Below are 22,645 nucleotides of genomic sequence, written 5' to 3' on the forward strand. Positions count from 1 at the left end.
AAAAAGCACATTCTGAGAAGGGATCTAAAAGCTTCATCACAAACCCACAGAGGTCTATGACTTAAAACAGGTAAGAATTCCTACTCTAGTAGAAAATAAGTACTTTTTTTTTACTTTTTGAAAGGCAACAGGGTTAAGTGACTTGCCCAAGGCCACACAGCTAGGTCATTATTAAGTGTCTGAGGTCGGATTTGAACTCAGGTCCTCCTGACTCCAGGTCCGGTGCTCTGTCCACGGTGCCACCTAGGCACCCCCTAAAATAAATGCTTTTTTGATTGGCTCTAGTCCCTCACATTGTCAGCTTTAATTTTTACAAAGATGAGGTTGATTGATTTATAGCTTTCACAATTTATCTGACTTACTAGTTATCTTTCATTTAATTCAGCAAATATTGATTACGCATCCCTGTACTAAGTGATATAGAGCTAAGGACTGTGCAGCTAGGTGGCATGGTAGATAAAGCCCTGGTCCTAGAGTCAAGAAGTTGTTGTACAATTGTTTCAATTGTGTCTGACTCATTCTGACTCCATTTGGAGTTTTCTTGGCAAAGGTAAAGAAGCAGTTTGCCATTTCCTTCTCTGGCTCATTTTGTGGATGACAAAACTCAGGCAAACAAGGTTAAGTGACTTGCCCAGGGTCATACAACTAGTAAGTGTTCAGTGTCTGCAGTCAGATTTGAACTCAGGAAGATGAGTCTTTCTGACTTCAGATCCTACATTTGATCTGATGCTGAGCTGCCCCATAGTCAAGAGGACCTGAGTTCAAATCCTACTTCAAATCCATACTAGCTATGTGATCCTGAGCCAAGTCATTTAACCTGTTTCCCTCAGTTTCCTCATTGGTAAAATGGTGATGATAAAAACATGCACTTAACTGGTTTGTCATAAGGATCAAATAAGATAATATTTATAGAATGCTTCAATATTTATGCCTTTCCCCTTTATTGGCATTGAGAATAGAAAGATTAAAAAAAAAAGCCAAAAAACTAAATTGAAACTTGCCTTTTACCAAGGTAAAACAACATACACAGCAAAAAACATATAAAATATATTTGAAGTCATTCCACAATAATTCCCTAGCCAAAGCTCTGTGTTCATTGTTCAAAACCTAGGCTGAATATGTCTGTGGTAAAAGGCAATGTCCATTTTCATTTCTAGCTCAGTTTAGCTACTTATATTTAATATCTTCTCTCAAAGATTTCAGGATTTGATTGACGTTTCCAGTGTGTGCAGGGTCCTTCTGAATGAAGTTCAATTTTCAATCTGGAGCTCTGATCTTCTCCTGATCCGAGTGTTTTTCATTTCCTTGTTCCATTATCTCTCTGGTTTGCACCTTTCTCTGGTGGAACTTAAAAGAATTTCACTTTCCTCATATTTCATTTGATAGTCTTGCCAGGCGGGCTCTTGCATTTATCACTTAATCTTTTTTCATCAGGTTAGGAAATTATGACCTTTGTGCTGAAAGACCAAGATGACAATTGATTTCTCTCTCACCTCCTTTTGATTTCATAAACAACCTTGACAGATTCAAGGAGAGCTTAGAATTTCAAGGGTGGGAGAACCCACAGTTCCCTAAAAATATTGAGCCAGACTCTATGCTTGGGGATATCACTAGGCTCCTCCAACGTCACAAGACACACCTCTATGCCATAGGGAAGAACTGATTTTTTGAAATATAAAGGAAAGATTGGTAATTACCATGGTGCTAACACTGGATTTTTTTTTAACAATACAAATGAAAGGAGAGATTTAATGGAAGAGGGAAAAAAAATAGTCTTTTCGAAAATTCTGGATTCTCTCCTCTTCCCTTAAGCCCCACTGCATTCAAACTGCCAATTTCGATTTATCCTTCAACTACATGTTTCTCATCCCTGGATATAATTACCTCAATCCCTTTACTTCCCTCCATTTCATCTGGGATCATTCTAGGAAAATCTCCAGCCCCCAGTTAACAGGTGGTGGGTAGGAGGAAGTGGAGATGTAGGACACATTCCCAGGACCTTTGCATCTCAGTTCAAGACCCTCCGTTAACTAACTCCACATTCAGGGGACACTGTGGATGACTTAAGCAAGGAGAGTGTATCATGTGGAATTGTATTTCATAGGCTCAATTTTGTGGTCTGACATGGGTCAAGGGGCAGAATTTTTCAAAATGACTATTAAACACCATTAAACCTCCTTGTAAACACTGCAATTTGACATAATACATTCTTGCTAAATACCAGCATCACAACATCAACAACATGTATGTGTTTAGTCTTTTTAATCATGTCTAACTCTTTGTGACCCCATTTAGGGTTTTTGTGGCAATGATACCTTGCTATTTCCTTCTCTCCATCATTTTACAGATAAGGAAAATGAGAGGCAAACAGGGTTAATGACTTGTCCAGGGTCACTGAACTAGGAAGTATCTGAGACCAGATTTGAACACTGGTTTTCTTGACTCCCAGCCCATTATCACCTAGCTACCCATAAACATCTTCATAATTTAGGACTTAAATATTGGGCAGCATAGGCAGTAATGAGTGGGGGGTTTTGGTTTTACTGACAGCTAATTTCCACTCTGCCATCTTGTAACTTCTTCATGACCTCCAAGGCTCCTTCCAGCTTTAAATCTTTGCTCCAATATTCAAACATCAATATCAATCAATATGTAAGGCAATGGGGGTTAAGTGACTTGCCCAAAGTCACACAGCTAGGTAATTATTAAGTGTCTGAGATCAGATTTGAACTCAGGTCCTCCTGACTCCAGGGCCAGTGCTCTATTCACTGTCTAGCTGCCCCTATGAATGTTTGTTTTTTAGGTCTTTTCAAGGCAATGGGGTTAAGTGGCTTGCCCAAGGCCACACGGGCTGGGTTTTGATCAACAACTCTGAACGGATTGGTGATACTTAGAGCAGTGCCACAGGATATATTGGGAAATGTCTACATAAACCAAACATTCACTAGTGTCTGACCCATAGGAGATACTTAAGAAATACTTATTCTACAAAACTGTGCTTACCCTTTGATCCAGCAATACCTCTACTAGGTCTGAATCCCAAAAAAGATCATTAAACGAAAAAGGAAAGAGACCCCCACGTACAATAATATTTATAGCAGCTGGTTTTGTGGTGGCAAAGGGGATGCCCATTAATTGGGGAATGGCTGAATGATTTGTGGTATGTGAATGTAATGGACCACCATTGTGCCATAAGAAATGATGAGTAGGTGGATTTCAGAAAAACCTGGAAAGATTTGCATGAGCTGATGCTGAGTGAACAGAGCAGAACACATAGTACCAGCAACATTGTGCAATGATCAACTGACAGACTTGACTGTTCTCAGCTCTACAATGATCCAAGACAATTCCAAAAGACTCCTGATGGAAAATGGCCATTCCCCGTCCAGAGAAAGAATATTTATAGAGTCTGAGTGCAGACCAAAGCATACTGTTCTCACTTTTTTTCCCTCGTAATTGCTCCCTTTTGTTCTGGTTCTTCTTTCACATGACTAATGTGGAAATATGTTTAACATGATTTTACATGTACAACCCATATAGCTTACTGTCTTGGGGAAAGAAGAGGGAAAGGAAGAGAGGAGAAAAATTTGGAACTTGAAATCTTACAAAAATGATTGCAGAAAAAATAAAATAGATTAAGCCAGTTAAACAAAAAAACATACTTATTGCTAATTGGTTGAATATTGGACCAAAGATTTAAAGCCGGAAGGAGCCTTGGAGGTCATCTAATGTGGTTCCCTTTCACAGATGAGGAAGTTACAAGATGGCAGAGTGGAAATTAGTTGTCAGTAAGCATTTAAGCTCAGAAAATACAAAGGAAAAAAACCCAGGGCCTTACATTCTAATCAATCAGCAATAATTAATAAGACTCTCTTACTCCCATCCCTTTCCACAGTTTGGAAATCCATACATGTTGGGTATTGCATATATTTTCAGAGTTTTTCATTATACTGATCAATCATCCTGATTTTAAGGCAATGGGGTAAAACAGTGGATATACCACCAGCCCTGGAGTCAGGAGGACTTGAGTTCAAATCTGGCCTTGGATACCTAATAATTACCTAGCTGTGTGACCTTGGGCAAGTCACTCTGAACCCTATTGCTTTAAATAAATAATTTTTTTAAAAGTGGATAGAGTCAGGAGTACCTGGGATCAAATTGGCTTCAGACACTTAATAATTACCTGGCTGTGTGGCCTTGGGCAAGCCACTTAACCCCATTTGCTTTGCAAAAAGAAAACCTAAAAAAAAAGGTGGATTTGAAGGAAACTGGGGGCTCTAAGAGGAGTGCATTCTAAACACAGGATGTTGGCGGTGCAATAGAGGACCTTGATTAAAATCTCTTACTACCCGGCTGACCTTTGACAAAGCACTTCCTTAACTCTGCTGGGCCTTACTTGACTGCTTTATACAATGAGATTCGACTGCATAGACTTTCCAGTTCCAGATTTAGAGTCCTGTGCTATGAGGCGTGCAGAGCTGGACCCAGGGGGAGAGAGACCCCAGTTCTGACCTCACACTGACTGCGTGACCTTGGGTAGGTCCTTAACTTCTGTTTATCCGAGGTCCTTCAAGAAGGAAATTGCTAACACGCCAGTGTCTTTGCCAAGAAGTCTCCGGCCTGGCATGGTCCGTGGGGTCAGAGGGAGCCCACGAGGATGCTTTAGGACTGGTCAATCCGGAGAGTCAGTGAAGAGTCAGGCTGGGAGGTGGCCTCCAAACGCCGCCTTTCCCCGCAGCACCCCTCATTTCTCTACTCCCCCCCTGCTGGACCTCCAGCATTAGAAAGTAAATCTGACAAGGGTTCGTCCAGCCACCGCGCCTTTGCCCCACCTGGCTTTTCCTGGCTGAAGGGTGAGAAAATAATCTCTTAGGATTCGAGTTCCCCAAACGCAACTGTCCATCCGCGGCAGAGGCAGTTCAGGGGCCCGGCGCTCTGGGCACCCGTATCTCTAAAACCCGCTAAACCGCCCCAAAGCGGGCTCACGCCGCCCCCAGGGCTGGCTTCAGGGACCGAGGGGTCCCAAGCCGAGCCCCATCAGTGCCCAGATCTGGCCTCCTTCACTCTGCAGCAGAGAGGAGGGTTCTCCCGGGGAAGCGGCGAGGGCCGGGCAGCGGGCAGCGGGCAGCGGGCAGCGGGCAGCGGCGGGCAGCGGGGATTCGGGAAGGATCCCCGTTCAGGGGGCTGGGCCGGGGCCGCGGCTCTGCCCCCGCGGGTGGGCTGGCCCGGCTCGGGACGACTCCCCCCTCCCACCGCAGTGGTAGCGTCCGCTGCCCGTCCCCAGGAGGCGCCCAGTGGTGACCGGGCCGGCCCCGGCCCCCCAGGCCCCCCGATAATCGGCGCTCTTCTTCTTCCTTCGCCCACAGGGGCAGATCGAGGTCGAAAGCGAGATCGTCTTCAAGTTGGCAGCGCTCATCCTGCAGGTAAGAGTTTAGCCCCGAAAATGGGCGCGGATGGCGGGGAGCCGCGGAGGGGCTGCAGCCTCGGACTGCAGCCTCGGACTGCAGCCTCGGACTGCAGCCTCGGACTGCAGCCTCGGACTGCAGCCTCGGACTCCAGCTTGTCCGCAGCGCTGCTCTTTGAGTCCCTGGCTGGCAAAGGGGAATGAAGCGTATTCTGCTGCTGAGCTGTTTGTCGGATCAAAAGTGTCTCACTGATGGGGGGGTCGAAGTGCAGATGGACAAACTTGGGGTTCTGTGTGTGTGTGTAACTGAAATACAGATGGACACGTTTGTGTGTGTGTGTAAATGACATACAGAAATACAAGTGTGTGTGTGTGTAACTGAAATACAGAAATACAAGTTTGTGTGTGTGTAACTGAAATACAGAAATACAAGTTTGTGTGTGTAACTGAAGTACAGATATACAAGTTTGTGTGTGTCATTTACAAAAATACAAGTTTGTGTGTGTGTAACTGAAATACAGATGGACAAGTTTGTGTGTGTGTAAATGACATACAGAAATACAAGTTTGTGTGTGTAACTGAAATACAGAAATACAAGTTTGTGTGTGTGTAACTGAAATACAGATGTACAAGTTTGTGTGTGTAACTGAAATACAGATGGAAAAGTTTGCGTGTGTATAAATGACACAGAAATACAAGTTTGTGTGTGTAACTGAAATACAGATGTACAAGTTTGTGTGTGTAACTGAAATACAGATATACAAGTTTGTGTGTGTGTAAATGACATACAAAAATACGAGTTTGTGTGTGTGTAACTGAAATACAGATGGACAAGTTTGCGTGTGTATAAATGACACAGAAATACAAGTTTGTGTGTGTAACTGAAATACAGATGTACAAGTTTGTGTGTGTAACTGAAATACAGATATACAAGTTTGTGTGTGTGTAAATGACATACAAAAATACGAGTTTGTGTGTGTGTAACTGAAATACAGATGGACAAGTTTGTGTGTGTAACTGAAATACAGATATACAAGTTTGTGTGTGTGTAAATGACATACAAAAATACGAGTTTGTGTGTGTGTAACTGAAATACAGATGGACAAGTTTGTGTGCGTGTAACTGAAATACAGATGGACATGTTAGTGTGTGTAACTGAAATACATATGTACACATTTAGTGTGTGTATGTCAACAAAATGCAAAAGTACAAGTTTAATGTGTGTAATAAAAATGCAAAAGTACAAGTTTAGTGTGTGTAGTTGAAATGTGCAGGTTTGGGGTGTGTGTATATATAATCGAAATGCAAACGGACAACTTGTGTGTGTGTAATAGAAATATAAATGTACAGGTTTAGTGTGTGTCATCAAAATGCAAAAGTACAAGTTTAATGTGTGTAATTGAAGTGTGCAAGTTTAGTGTGTGTGTATAATGGAAATGCAAATGGACAACTTTTGTGTGATAGAAATGCAAATGTACAAGTTTTGTGTGTGTGTATGAGAGAAATGGAAATACAAATGTATAAGTTTTGTGTGTATGTGTAATTAATGTACAAGAATTCTGAGAGAGAGAGAGAGAGAGAGAGAGAGAGAGAGAGAGAGAGAGAGAGAGAGAGATTCACTCGTACAAGTTTAATCCCTCTGGGGGAAACTAAACAAGACTAAGGGCAAGCTCTCGGAGAACTAAGTGGATGTTATTGGCTCCCGGTCTTGGAGGTTGAGAATTCCCAAGCGCGGAACCGCGGATTCCTTGAAACCCCTTCACTTTGCGGGGCCTTTGAGCCGAGGAGCCCATCACCCTTTAACCCTTGAAGCTCCATGACGCAGGGCAAGAGCACTAGGTTTCATGCCCCCTTAGAAATTCTCCCTACTGTGTGTTGCTCCCTGGATCCCAGGGGCCAGTGACGCCTCTTCCCAGCGCTGGCATAGAAATGCGTCTCATCAGCCCCGGCTCTGAGAAATGCGACTTAATTATGAGTGCTTTCCCCCAGATTCTTGTCTCTCCATTTAACAACAACAAAACCTGGCTGTGTTTCGGGCCAGATCCTCCTCCCTCCCAGCACAGCCGGAAGAAGCTCTCTTGTTTGAAAGCAGGCAGGCTTCCCCAGGTCCTAACCTTTGCTGACTCTAGGCTGGAGACTGTGGGGTTAGGCTATAGAAAATGCTACTACAGGGGCGGGGGGATGGGAAGAAAGGGCAGAAAATATTCAGCTTCTTTATCTGATCTAGCTGGATGCTATACTAAACTCGGGAAAGAAAAGGAATTATTTTAACTTGGGGTTTTTTTTCTCTTCCCTTCTTCTCCCTTACAGGAAGCCAAAGGGGACTACACCAGGTAACGTCTGTCTTTTCTTATGTTAAAGTACAGTTAATTGAGGTGGGAATATACTTGCGGATCTTTGCATATTACTTCTGAACTGTTTATGCCCGACCTTTACTTTGGGAACTAGGAAAGGTCTTTTTGGGGAGGGGAGGAGTTGGGAAAGTTACCTGGAAGAAGGAATAATGAATGGGGAGAGATAAAAAAGATCTGGAAAAATGGTTTAATTTTTTTTTAAAATTAAGGGAATGTGGGAATGTAGCAGCAGAATCAATCTGAAAGCAGATTTCCATTGTGAATCAGAGACTGAGGATAATCTCCTGAATTCCAATAGAGAAAAATCTGGGCTTTCTCTGACTGAGGTGGGGAGTTGTAAGAAGGCTGAGCAGCTCTTGGAGTTTTCCAGTCCTAGGTGATAGATAGTTCATTGCAATCTGCTGGTCATTCTGGAGCAGAATAGTCTTGGAAGGGCTTGGCCCACAGTGGCTTAAAAAAAAAGGCGACCTCCTAACAATCCTGCCTTTGAGAAGCCTTCATGTCTGCACTGTCAGCTGTTTGGGAGTAGATCTGTCTGCTGTTTTCTCTCCCAGCTGCCCAGCAGGGGCCTCGCCCTTCATACACTTGACCTGGCAGCTGTATTGTTTCTTGGTGTGAGTCTGGGAGAGAGACAGCCCTCCACTGTCTTTGGCTGCATAATCACTCTCTGTTTAGATGGGGAGTGGGTGGGGGGATTTCTTTTCTACCTGGAGAACAGCTTTTCAACTGTAACTAAAGGGGAAAACCATTGAGGGACTTCAATGAGAACCAATTCTCACCGCCCAAAGACAGATTTCAGAAGGCTGTTCTGAAACCTGTTAATGTTTGACTTTTCACAAACTTTACGCATTGCCTGTTTTGGTCAACCTCCTGAAAGTGTACTTTGAAATATAGATGGCTCAAGGAACTGATAACGGAATTAATGGTTTCCAAGTTCCAAGAGGTCAACCATGTCCTTGGGACTCAGTGTGGGGTGGTGGAAAAGTATTGGGTTTAGAAGTACAGGCAAATAGGTGGCCCAGTTCCTGACCTATGTCAGATTTGTTGTTGTTGAGTCATTTCAGTCATATCTCACTCTTCTTGGCAAAGAAATGGGAGTGCTTTGCCATTTCCTTCTCCAGTTCACTTTATAGATGAGGTAACTGATGAAAACAATTGAGGTGATTTGCCCACGATCACATAGCTAGTAAGTGTCTGAGACCAGATGTGAACTCCTAGACCTTGTGCTCTTTCTACTTCCATATCCAGGAGAGTTTAACACCTGCCTCAGAAACTTTGGGACTGATGGAACCCCAAAAGAATCACAACTTAGCCTGTTTCTTCATGGTAAAATGGGCCTTAGAATCACACCTATCCCACAGATTTGTGAGGTTCAAATAAGATACCATATATAGTACTTTGCAAGCTATAAAGTGAGGTAGAAACATTTGTATTAGTTACAACTAGCTTAGTACATATCTCATTTATTTGTACCTCTCCTTTTTGACACATATTTGGATTTGAGTAGACAATCAAACCACTTGATCTCCCTAGGTTTGAGTTTCTTCAAATGTAAAATGAGAGGGGAGTAGAATATGGATGGTATCCCCCAAAAGTCTCATCCAGTTCTAAATCTATGAACCTGCATTTCATTTCAGAAGCTTCAGTGCCAATCTAATAAAACTTAATTGAGTTGAGGAGAGACCTTGGCATGGTCTGGTTTGGAGGTTTGTTTTTAAAAAAGAAGGGAGGGGGAAGTAAGGAATCAGTTCCAGATTGCCTTGATTTCAAGCCCTGATTCTGCAGTTTGTAGTGTTAATATGTGGGGTTTTTTTAAAGATTATGTCTCATTTTGGATTTTTGACAATTTCATGAATATTGGACAATATTTCATCTCAGTCCTTCCCCTGCTTCCAAAGTTAGGATTTTGCAGCTGAGAGGTGGCAGATTTGGTCTTTGTATAAAAGACTGCTTTTGATGACAGGAGACTTAGTTTTTGGGGAGCTCAGTACTTTAGAGAAGGGCTTCCTTGCCTTCATTTGTGTCCAGGTCATCTTCCCATCAGACCCTTCCCTTCAGCACTTTATAAACTTTTCTCTTTCCTTAATCACTGGTGAAGGCTTGCTTACCTATGATTTTTCCTTAATCAGTTAATGTGTCTGTCTCCTTTTTTAAAAGAGTGATTTAAAAAATAAATTCTTCTCTTTCCTTAGTCACTGGTGAGTGCCTTTCCTTGCAATACCTTTCCTAGATCAATTAGTGTGACTTTTTTTTAAAAAGTGATTAAAAAAACTAATTCCAGGTTTTCAAGGTGGATGCATCAGCATGCGAAAAGACATTAGTTCTCTAAAAATCTACAAATACTTAATGGATAAAGGAAAGGGGGACAAAGACAAAAAAAACAGAATTTAAAACTTTCTGTCATTGACTAGTCTATTTTAGCCACTGTCTATATTTATACCTCTATATAATATAATATAAATATTATATAATATAGTCTATATTCTTTCTACCTCTAATTTTTCTAAAAGTATCTTTAACTCAACAAACATTTAGTAACCTTTACTAGGTGACTAGCATAATGTTAAGAATTGGGGAAGTTAGGAGGAATTATTTAAACATTAGAAGTAGACTTCACCCTGACAAGTTAGATAAAAGCACAAGACAATATAACGTGTGATCATAATTAAATTCCAGAACATTGACAATAAGATTTATAGACAGGCAGGAAAGGAAGAAAATGATGCTTGGGTATCTTGGAAAGTTTCAAGGAGGTGGTGGAATTTGAGATTGATCTTGAAAAATAATTCTGGTGTGACTAGACTGAGTGTGGAGAAGAATTCTTAACCCTGTTTGTGCCCCTTTGGCAGATTGATGAAACCTATGGTGCCCTTCTCAAAAAAATAGTGTTTTAAAAGTATAAAAGAAAATGCATTTTGTAGTATACAATTTCAGCATACAGGATTACAAAGAAAAGCAATTGTAGTGAAAAATATTATCAAACTATTTTATTAAATAATAAATTATTAAATATTAAATAATAAGAATTATTATTAAATCATTGTTTTTACCAATTTTATTTATATACAAAGGAAATATACACTTTTAATAAATTTATTAAATGTAAATTAAAATGTATTATAATACAATATTTAAAAAAAATTTTAGAGTCTTGGTTAGGAATTGAAGAAAGGATAAGGAGGTGACGTGAAGTCCATTTTCCTATTCTCATTAGTAGTGATCCATCTTCATTTGGGAGGAATTGTCAGTATTTTGGGTCACCCTATAACTTCAGAGGTCATGTAGTCCTCTAGTCCTGTCTCCTCATTTTACATTGAGAAAACTGACACCCAGAGAGGTCAAGTCATCTACTCCTTGTTAGCATGGTGGTTTGGAGTTTTGTTGATGTTTCTGATGTTGTTACTGATATTCCCCTGCTGGGATTTTTAGAAACTCCCTCCCCCAAAGGAGATAAACCACTTTTCTGGAATTTTTCTTCTTAGAGTGTTAGTTGCCTGGAGTCCTGAGAAGGTTAAGGGATATGACTAGAGGCTTACTCAGCCAGAACCTGTCAGTGATAACACATAAACCGGTTTGTGATTGCAAGACTGAACCAGGTTTGAGAATTTACTCAAATAAAATCAAGAAGCTACAAGATCACTTCACCCTACTTAGACTGTCTGAAAGCCCATTCCCCACCCCCACCCCTAGTTAATATATTCACCATTGGCAATCCAATTACACTGGATAGAAGCTAATTATATTACTGGAGGAAGGACTTCCATTTTTCTTTAAACAACTGACAGCTTGAATTTTTAAGTTAGCCAGGAGATAAGTACTGACCAATGGGGGTAACATACCACAGACAAATGTAGAGAATTCCTAATAGCTGACACATCTGTGAGACCAGGGTTTATCTTCAAACCCTTCACAAAGGACTTCATAAAAGAAGTTAAAAAAAATAGCCTTGAAGACTGAATTTGCTGCCTAACTCTAGGGGGTTCCCCCCCTTCATTTCTCCTTGTAATGAGAGAGGCAGCAGCTTTTTAAAAGTTGTTCAAGGAAGTTCACACCTGGTTTCAAATTGCTGGGGAGGCCCCTAGAAGCCCCCAACTTCCACAACTTCTCTTGGGCTCTGCTGATTTCCCATGGGAATTGCAAAACTTTGGGTGTTGAGGAAATTAGTTTATGTAGGAAAAGTGATGGCTTTGAGGAAGTTTAATCCTGAGGGTTGTACTTCAAAGGAGAGAAATCAGTGACTGGGGTGCATCTCGAAATTTTTAATTCCTTCAGGTTGTAACTTGAGAGGGAAGACTGAAAATTGTAGCCATTTCTTTATGGTTCAGGATATGTTTTCCTTGGTAGCCTAAGCAGAAAGAATAGGGAGGCAACAACTTAACTGAAGTTTTAGTCCCATTTTGGTTCAGAGGAGAAATCCATCTGTATATATGACTTGTGTGAAAACATACTACAAATGACCACAATAGTCTTTTCTTGAGCCCCTAATGCTATTTTATTCATTGACATTTAGTTATTTATCTATTTATCTACTTATTTATTTATTCATTCATCTATTTATTTATACGTTCACTTGTTTGTTTATTTATATAAATCATTTTGCAAGGTAATGGGATTAAGTGATTTGCCCAAGATCACACACAACTAAGTAATTATTAAGTGTAGGGTGGGTGCTCTATCCACTTCACTACTTATAACTGCCCTCCTAATGCTATTTTAAAAATCATATGGTACACCAAAAATTTAGCTTAATAGTAAAGAGCAAATCTTTCATAAATCCTTGCCATATTGCATTGGCATATTGACATGATTGTCTTCTGTCAGGGTAGTCACTGAAGCCATACTGTGTTTTTCTTTTAACTGTAAAAGAAAAATTGACTTGATACTTTTCTTCTCTCCTCCCTCAATAGTGTTTACATTTGGCAGCTTGAACTATCACAAAGCCCTGGGTTCAAATCCTTCCTCTAATATTTATATGTACCAGCCTTGTAACCCCAGGCAATCCATTAAAGTGGGGGGGGAGGTTGAACTGTGTGGTATGAGAAGTCCCTTTTGAATCTAAACCTAACTTACTGAGAGTTGGAAAGACAGTGTTTTTTTTTTTGTTTTGTCTTTTTAGGTTTTTGTAAGGCAATGGGGTTAAGTGGCTTGCCCAAGGCCACACAGCTAGGTAATTATTAAGTGTCTGTTTGAACCCAGGTACTCCTGACTCCAGGGCCGGTGCTCTATCCACTGCGCCACCTAGCCGCCCCAGAAGGACAGTTTTCACTGGGGAAGAAAGTTCCTCCTTCTCATGGATATCCCTTGGTCAAAGTAAAATTACAAGAAAATTATGAAATGCTGTTAATTCATTAACTAGAGGGAGAAGAACTGGTATTATTAAAGATATGGCAGTGATTCATTGACTAGGACCAGCCCAGGAGACACAGGAGAGACATGGTTTAAAATCCTGCTGGTCATTTACTACTTGTGTGTCCCTTGGACTTGAGTGGACTGAGTTTACTCCACTTATTAAATGAGGGACTAGCAGGTCTCCAGCTCTGAGTCTCTAATTCTGTGGATTCTATGGCTTAAAATGCTCATCTATATTGTCTCATCTGAGTAAATTAAAACCCTTGCTCTAATCTGATTCATTTAGTCCTAAACCAAAAGTTTCAAATAGTATATTTGAAAGTAGTTTATAAGGCTTTCGGATGCAATATTTGAATATAATATTAACTAGTGTGATTATTTTGAATGCTGTATTTCCAAAACAGATGTAGAATGAAGAGGTTCCTATAAAAAAAAAGCAATGAATCTGTGACTCATCTTGAAGTTCAATCGAAGGAAGCTACTAGTTCAGAACCAAGTCTGGGTCATAGTCTGAGTCCTTTGGTGGTGGGTGGGAAGTCTACGGCAGTGAAGTAGTCCAAGGCTGGAAGTATAGATAACAGGGCAGCAATGAACAAAACTGGGAACTGTGGTTAAAAACCAACAGCTGGTAGCTTGTGTTTAGAGCGTAGACCTGTAGCTGGAAGATCTGAATTCAGATCCTGCCTTAGATGTGTTCTAGCTGCATGACTGAGGACAGGTCACTTTGGTCCACCTCAGTTTCCTCATCTGTAAAATGGAGTTAATAATTGCAACTACCTCCCAGGGTTTTATCAAGGATCCAATGAGATACAATTTGTTAAACACATGGCAAACCTTAAAGCCGGGGACAAATACAAGCCTTAGATACAAGAGCATGTTATAGAATCTAGAGCTGGCCCCAAATTTACCTCTGCGTCTTAACTGCCCAGGTGACCATGGACACATTCCCTTCACCCCATAGTTTTGCCATTTTAAATGAGAGGATTTTCTTTATTAGAAGGTAATTCAGACTTAAGGTGCCCTTCCTAGTTCAGAACTGTAGAAGAAACTGTAAGACTCAGCCCTTCTTGTGAAGAGGTTGTGGCTTGGGATTCTCCAAGTTCTTGAAAGACAATTTCGGTTAAGTCAACAGTCCCGCACTGCCCCTTACTCAATTGCTATTTTCTACACTTTATATCTCCATATTTCTAGACCACTATATCTAAAATATTGACTTTTCTATGCCATTTGTGTGTGGTGTGTGTTTCCCATTCAAGGAAACCACAGAACTAATAAAACATTTTCCATTTGATTTCCCTTCAACACAAAATCAACCCATCAGGGATAGGGTCAGCTAATTCATGCAACATTCTCAACACATAGTCCTTCTTTCTCCATTTCCACTTCTCTTCCCCAGCCTCAAAGAAAAGTCAAACATTTCCCTTATCATTCCTGGGGCCAAGATTTCTTAGAAGTGGACTTCGAGCCCCCAGGTAATCAAAAGGCATTCATTAAGAATTTTTTGTGTAAGGGCAGCTAGGTGGTGCAGTGGATGGAGCACTGGCCCTGGAGTCAGGAGTACCTGAGTTCAAATCTGGCCTCGGACACTTAATAATGACCTAGATGTGTGGCCTTGGGTAAGCCACTTAACCCCATTGCCTTGCAAAAACCTTTAAAAAAACACAGAAAGCTATAGCTTCAACTGTACTCCCCCTTATTAACTATGTGACCATAGATGATCGTTCTTAGCCTTTGTTTCTCCTGTAATGTGGGGCTAAAGATAGCTTTCTTAAGAGGCCTACATAAGATAACAGAAATGTCAGTCCATGAGTTTTCTTTTTCAACACAATAGTTGTCCTTGCCACATCACAGAGATTAAAGGCATACCATCCCACAATGTGGAAAATCTACATAAAATTATTTGGCCCTTTATACCAGAGCATCAATTATATATATTTATGGTTTTAAAATATTAAGTATATTGATATTATATAATACTAATTATAATTTATTATAATGTACATGTATAATACAGTATTATATAGTTTGTGCATTTTTGAATTTCTAAACTTTTTTCTATTTCATCTGCTGGACTGTGCATGTCATCTCTAGCTTCCTCAACACTCTCCCAAGATTTGCATTGAATTCTTATGCCAGTTCTGGGAAAATCATGATATGGAAGGGATAGCTAATAACAGACCATATGGACCATATTCTTGTATAATACTCCCTTTAGGGAGGATGAAGAATACAAATGAGAAATAAGTTAATGGTAAATTAATTTCCATGTCCTATTTGGATACAAATGCCTGTTAAGAGATACCTTCAGAGGAGCCAAGAGAATCAACTAGAGGCTGCTGTCTTTGGCTAGGTGCTACATTTTAGTCTTTCTCTCCATGTAGAGGTCCTAGCAAGCCTTTTTTTTAAATTAAAAAACATTGATTCCATTTTTTTAAACATTGATTCCAATCCAAATGCCAAATAGAATATCAGAGGTCTACAGATGAAGGTTGAGCATTAAAAAAAAAAACTGTAATCAAAAAATTATGTGGGAAGTTTAGGAATAAATTATAAGAAGATCAGATGAAAAATAGGCAGAAAAAGAAAACAATATTCACAGTAATCACAATAATGTAAAGGGCAGAAACATTAAAACAACCCTGCCTGAGTGTGATGACTAATTGTAGCCCACAGAAAAGGTGAAGAAATGTATTCTCCCCTTGTCTTTAGAGAAATGGGGGACTACAGGTACAGACTTTCAGGCAAAGTGATATATTATCTATTAACTAAAGTTAATATATTTAACACATTTCAAAAAAATGCATATTTTCTTTTATATATTCATATAATAAAGATATCTTTGTATCTTTTAATATATTCTATGTTAGAGGAAATCTTAGATCTTCATTGTATTTACTTGAGTGGAGAATGGAGAGAGGTAGTTTATGTGGAAAATACTGGTGTAAAAAAACAGACAAAAGGCACCAGTAAAAGTTAAGGAAATATTGGAGACCGTAATAATTCTTCAAATTCAAATAGAACCAGCACTGTTTTGCTTGGATGCTTTAAAACCAATCTAGTTCATTTTTGAACCTCAGAACTTAGAAGACAGTCTTCCAGATTCTTTTTCCAGTACTTGGTCCCTCAGTTAGAGAAAGGATGAAAGCTGAGTTATGTTCTTTCTTTGAGTCTCATGTACTCAAAAAACAATTTGCCCATTATAATCTCACCTGAAAGAAGCAGAAATAATAAGACCTGGGAAGTCTCCTATTAAGATGCTAAATAATATAGAACATTATTGTTAAAAAAAAAAAACTGGAAAGATACAGCATGAAAAATTCTAGGGTTAGTGTATGGGACTGGGTTCAAATCCTGCCTTAGCCAATCAACAAACTTCAAGCATCATCTATGTTCCAGAAACTGTCCTGGGTTCTGGCGGTAAAATCACTAGGGTTCCTCCCTCTATGGACTAACATGACTTTTGACTAAGTCTGTTTCGTCTCCATTTGCTTGTAAGAATGTTCTAGATCTTAAATTGTGGATCGGGACGCACAGGATAGTTTCTTATACAGAAATGGACCCCTCCAGTCCTATTCTCATGACTCTCTGGCATGGACTTATCTCTATTTTCTTCAAAGTTAAACTATCAGGCTCCAAACTCAGCCAAGGTCTTGCCAGGCTGGAGAAACTCGAGTATGAAACAAGGGATGAGCAGCGTGGCCTAGTCCAAGGCTGGCCTCATTATAGGTAGAAAGGAAGATTGTTCCTCGACTGTCCAAAGAGTGATAGATTTCCCAATAACAGCATCTCCAACCACAGAGGAATGGTGATCTGTTATAGTGGGGAGAAAGTATCAAGGAAAGCAGCTACATCCATTAAGCCTTAAGGGTAAACTAAGCCCTAAACTAAGCACCAATGATAAAAAGATAAAAATGAAACCTCAAGAAACTTAGTTTCTCTATGCATGATAAGTATATACAGAATATATGTAGAATGAATACAAGGTAGTTTGGGGGAGAAGGAGACTTTAAGCAGGACCAGTTTATCAACCAGTCTCTCAGTTTATGAAATATAACTGTCAGTAATAAACTTAATTTACCCAATCTAACCTCCTATCAATGCCATTTCTTCCTTGATTCCTTCCCTTCCTCCTTTCTTTCTTCCTTCCTTCCTGCCTTCCTTCCTTCCTGCCTTCCTGCCTTCTTTCCTTCCTTCTTTTCCTTTCTTCCTTCCTTCCTCTCTCCCTTTCTTCCCTCACCATGCCTCCTTTCCTTCCTTCTTTCCTATCTTTCTTCCATTTCTCTTCTCTTTCTTTCCTTCATTCCTTCCTTCTTAACTTAAAGAGAAGTCAGTATGGTGTGACCAACAGGTCAGCCTTAGAGTCAGAAGTTTCACACCCTGCTATAACTATGTGACCCTAGCCCAATCACCTTTAGTAGCCTAAACATCTCCCTAAGACTATAACTTATAGGTGGTCATGTTCTTGATTGATATCTCTGGAAAGTAGAGAATGATGTTCCGCAGTGAGAATTTCTTTATGCCAGTGGGAAAAAACAGAGAGAGAGTGGGAGAGAGAGAGAGAGAGAGAGAGAGAGAGAGAGAGAGAGAGAGAGGGGGAGAGAGAGAGAGTTTTGTAAAAAATAAGAAATTTAAGCTTCTGTTGGCTGACATCAGCACCCAAGAATGATTGCACTTGTGATGAACTTCACATATAGAGAACTCCAAGTATAGCTTTATAGCTTTATATCTTGGCATATGGAAAACATTAGATGGAGAGAGAGAGTAGGAGTGGATCTCTCTGCCAGTCACATCTCCAAGGGTGGAGAATGTGGATTGATTATGGAGGCCTCATTCCTTTAATAAGACATTAAGAATATGCTGTTCTATGATGAATAGAAGCTGAGCAGAATGAGCCCTTCAGCAATCTTCTTCAGCACGCCCTTGGTTTCTGTTGAGAGCTCTAACTTCTCGGTTCTGTAGAGGGTGTCAGATGGAAATCTTGCCTTTAGTAGAGGGAAGGGTTTGTAAAGTGGGGGGGGGGATGGGGGAGGGGGTTGGTCTGGGTTTTTTCCCCCTGTAGTACCCCCTTTATTTATTTTTGGTGAGGGAAATTTGAATAGGAAAAATAACTTAAAAATACCTTAAAAAGTCATCTAGTACTTAAATTGCCATCATAATGGATTGAATTCAGATCTGGTCTCAGATCCTTTCTGATCCCAGTAAATTCCCTAGTTTTTCAGTTTGCCTCCATTTCTTTAACTGTCAAAGGGAGATCATGATAATATCAACTTCCCAGGATTGTTGTGAGAATCAAATGAGATCATATACACTTGACACATATATTAGGGATTATAGAAATGCAGCCTGTTGTTTATATCTAGTCCATTTTACAGATGAAGAAAATGAGACCCCTGAGATGTTAAGTGAATGACCTAAAGGTGTCCATATATTCAGTGGCAGATTAGGATTTGAACTCAGTTCCCTTGGATCCATACACTAACTGCTTCTTACTAACAGAACTTGATGGTTGTTTACGGTCTCTTGCAGCATAAAATTCTATGATCCTTAGAGATGACTTGACTCCTTTTAAAAAAACAAATTCTGATGAGAAAAAGTTATAAAGGGGTTCGAATAAAATTGCCAAGGAAGTACAGGAGGCCCAATAAATACCATTAGTTGGCATCTCTAATTGATGATGGTCCTAAGATGAAAATCTAGTTTTCCAAGGAAAAACCCAAGATTAAAAGTTTGCCTATCCATCCTGGTCTTCCTGTGATCTGACCAGTGTCCTCTGTTAGTGGGGCAGGAAAAATATGGGATATATATATATATATATATATATATATAGTAAATGCAGCATGTCATTTCTTTATCCTTCTGCTACCATTTTCTCTTCCATCCCCTGCCGGTGTCCCTCAGCACCCCTCCCCCATTAATACTGAAAAAAACTGTTCAGTCAGTGACTTCTCAATCACCAGATCCAATATCTTCTTCCCTGCCCTCATTCTCTTTGACTCTGCCACCCTTGACTGACACCATCAAAAAACCCCTGCCCTCTTTTGGCTTGTGAGACACATCCCTTATTTTTTTCCCTACCTTTCTGACTCTGAGTCAGAGATTTAGAAATGGAAAGTACCTTAGAAAGATAATATAGTCCGAGGACCTCGTGTCCAGCTTCTGTACTGTCTCCCAAAGAGACATTAATCTAGGACAAGACTTGGGACATTGGCAGTGATTTTAGACCCCACTAAAATGGACCTCCTAATACAAACTTCCTGGGCTGTTCCAGCTGCCTTCTACTGGGCCCCTCTAAATTTATTAGTGCATCCCTGGCCAAAGTGACTTCGGATGAGTTTTTTTTTATTTTTCTATATCTCCCCATAGGGCAGGGATTGTTTTACTTTCTTTTTATTCACTTTTTTTCCCTTTTGAGGGTAGGAATTATTCTACTTTTGTCTTTGTACCCTAACAGTATCTGATAATGCTTTGTTTTTAGTGAATTTATTTTTATAAATGTGTTAACAAATGTATTAAGCCCAGGAATGTTTAAGAAATGCTTGCTTGATTGATTCCCTCATTATCAGCCTCTCTGATAAATTGAATGCCTCCCTCTGCCCTCCATTGAATATGATTAGATGTTAAAAAGGTAGATTATCAGCCCTGGAATCAGGAGGATCTGAGTTCAAATGTGACCTCAGACTTACTTAGCTGTGTGACCTTGGGCAAGTCATTTAACCCCATGGTCTTGCCAAAAAAACTAAAAAAAAAAGAACAAGTTTAAAAGGTCTAATTTGAGTTTAATTAAAGTCAGTATTTATGGAAACTTTGGGAATAGGAGAAGGAAAGTCTTTTGGGTTTTTTTTCAAATTGAGAGAGAAAGAGGTAGTAATTCTGCTGCTGCTGCGGGCTGGGAGAACCTTGTCTTCTCTACTGTCTCTCAGGTGGATTAGTTAATCAATAACTTTCTGTAAAGTAGGTTATCTAGGGAAATCAGTTCACATCCTGAGTTCCCTAATAGTCTGCAGAAGTAGATTATTATGCTTAATGGTTTCTCCTCACCTCTTTGAATCCCCACCCACCTTCCAAACTCAACTTGAAGGCCATATCCTAAGAGAATGACTTTTGCCTGTCCCTCTATCTTGTAATTATTATTTTTTATATTTCTAACTTTTTTATTTTATTTTTTATTTTTGTACAAGTGATTTTTGTATACATTACTAAAATATTCTTGTTTAAGAGTAAACATAATACCTCCCCCCCCCAAAAAAATATAGACCCTCATGAGAAATAAAGTAAAATAAAGAGAAAAAATGTGTTTCAGGGGCGGCTAGGTGGCGCAGTGGATAAAGCACCGGCCCTGGAGTCAGGAGTACCTGGGTTCAAATCCAGTCTCAGACACTTACCTAGCCGTGTGGCCTTGGGCAAGCCACTTAACCCCATTTGCCTTGAAAAAAAAAAACTAAAAAAAATGTGTTTCAGTCTGTGTTCTGATACCATCAGGTGGATCATATTCTTTATGATAAGTCCATCACAAAAATTACTTCCATATTTTTCTACTGTTGCTTTTACTGATTGTAATTCCCTCGGTCCATACCTCCCCACTACTTTATATTTATTTTTTCTCTCCTCTCACTCTGTCCCTCTTCTAAAATGTTCTGTAGGATAGCAGATCACCAGCCCTGGGGCCAAGAGACCCCAAGCCCACATACCGCCCCTGAGACCCAACAGCCACCCAGCCCCATGGTCCCAGACAGGCCACCCAATCCCAGCACCTTGCAAGAAGTAAAAAAGAAAATGTGTTATATCTGACTATGCATTCCTATGATCTATCCTCTCCTCTATCACCCACATCCCTACTCTTCCCCCTTTCCCTCTCTCCTTTTTACTCTAGATATCTATACCCTATTGAGTGTGTAGGCTGTTTCCTTCCCTGAGCCATTTCCGATGAAATTGAAGGTTCCCTCATTCCCCCCTTGCCTTCTCCTCCTCCATATCATTACAGTAGCTCATTGCAATAAAATAAAAAAAATCATTTAAATGAAATATCTTAGCTATTACACCTCTCCTTTCTCTTACTCCCAGTATGTTTCCCTTTTAGCCATTGACTCCATTTTTGTATCTTCAAATTCAGCTCTCTCCTATGCTTCATCTATAAAAGCTCCTTCTACCTGCTCTATTGAATATGAATCATTTTTCTATGTAGGAATACATGTTGTTCATCATCATTAAGTCCCTCATATTTTATCCTTCTCCTCCACTCTCTCTGTTTCACCTGAGTCCTGTATTTGAAGATCAAACTTTCTGTTCAGTTCTGGTCATTTCAACAATTTCAACAGGAACATTTGAAATTCCCCTGGTTCATTGAAAGTTCATCTTTTCCCCCTGGAAGAGGATGTTCAGTTTTTCTGGGTAGTTGATTCTCAGTTGCATTCCAAGCTCTTTTTGCCTTCCAGAATATTATATTCCAAGCCATATGAGCCCTTAATGTAGTTGCTGCTGAGTCCTTTGTGATCCTGACTGTAGCTCCAAGATATTTGAATTGTGTCCTTCTGGCTGCTTGTAATATTTTCTCTTTGACTTGGGAGTTCTGGAACTTGGCTATAATTTTCCTGGGGGGTTGGTTTTTTTGGATCTCTTTCTAGGGGAGATCAGTGGATTCTCTCAATTTCTATTTTGCCTTCTGCTTCTAGGATATCTGGGCAATTTTCCTGTAGGAATTTTTTAAAACTGAGGTCAAGTCTCTTTTCCTGATCATGACTTTCAGGTATCCCAATAATTTTTAAATTATCTTTCCTGAATTTGTTTTCCAGATCAGTTGTTTTTTTCAATGAGATGTTTCACATTTTCTTCTAATTTTTCATTCTTTTGGTGTTGAAGTATTGTGTCTTGAGTTCTTGCAAAGTCATCAGCTTCCTTTAACTCCATTCTACTTCTGAGGGATTTGTTTTCCTCAGAGAGCTTTCTTATCTCCTTTTCCATCTGGCCATTTTTTTTTTAGGTTTTTGCAAGGCAAATCGGGTTAAGTGGCTTGCCCAAGGCCACACAGCTAGGTGATTATTAAGTATCTGAGGCTGGATTTGAACTCAGGTACTCCTGACTCCAGAGCAGGTGCTCTATCCACTGTGCCACCTAACTGCTCCCCCCCCCCCCATTTTGCTTTTTAAAGCATTCTTCTCCTCAATAACTTTTTTGAACTGTTTTATCCATTTGACCTAGGCTGGTTTTTAACACATTCTTTTCTTCAGCATTTTCTTGGATCTCCTTGACTAAGCTGCTGACTTCTTTTTCATGGTTTTCCTGCAACTCTCTCATTTTTTTTCCCAATTTTCCTTCTATCTCCCCTTACTTGATTTTCAAAATCCTTTTTGAGCTCTATTATAGCCTGAGCCCAATTTCTGTTTTTCTTGGAGTCTATAGATGCAGGAGCTTGTACTTCTTCATCTTCAGATTGGGTATTTTGATCCTTCTTGGGGTCACAGACAATATATTTCTTAATGGTGTTCCTCTTTTTACTCTGTTTACTCATTTCTCCAGTCTGTGCCTGGTTTTGAGGTGCTTA

The 22,645-nt window shown here is 39.9% G+C and overlaps 1 protein-coding gene across 7 annotated transcripts in view; it reads left to right on the forward strand.

Moving 5' to 3' along the window:
* Nucleotides 1-22,645, forward strand: part of FRMD4B (FERM domain containing 4B) — a 349,156-nt gene that overhangs the window by 263,623 nt on the left and 62,888 nt on the right. For 6 of the 7 annotated variants that reach the window (XM_074198763.1, XM_074198761.1, XM_074198757.1 and 3 more), the window contains 2 exons: nucleotides 5,367-5,423; nucleotides 7,715-7,737. In XM_074198763.1, the coding sequence (XP_074054864.1) occupies nucleotides 5,367-5,423; nucleotides 7,715-7,737 (80 nt within the window). Of the gene's footprint in view, nucleotides 1-5,366; nucleotides 5,424-5,566; nucleotides 7,511-7,714; nucleotides 7,738-22,645 lie in introns of those variants that run through there. The other variant, XM_074198764.1, reaches the window with a different exon arrangement.

The sequence above is a fragment of the Macrotis lagotis genome, chromosome 8, assembly GCF_037893015.1.
Source record: "Macrotis lagotis isolate mMagLag1 chromosome 8, bilby.v1.9.chrom.fasta, whole genome shotgun sequence".
NCBI classification, from domain to species: Eukaryota; Metazoa; Chordata; class Mammalia; order Peramelemorphia; family Peramelidae; genus Macrotis; species Macrotis lagotis.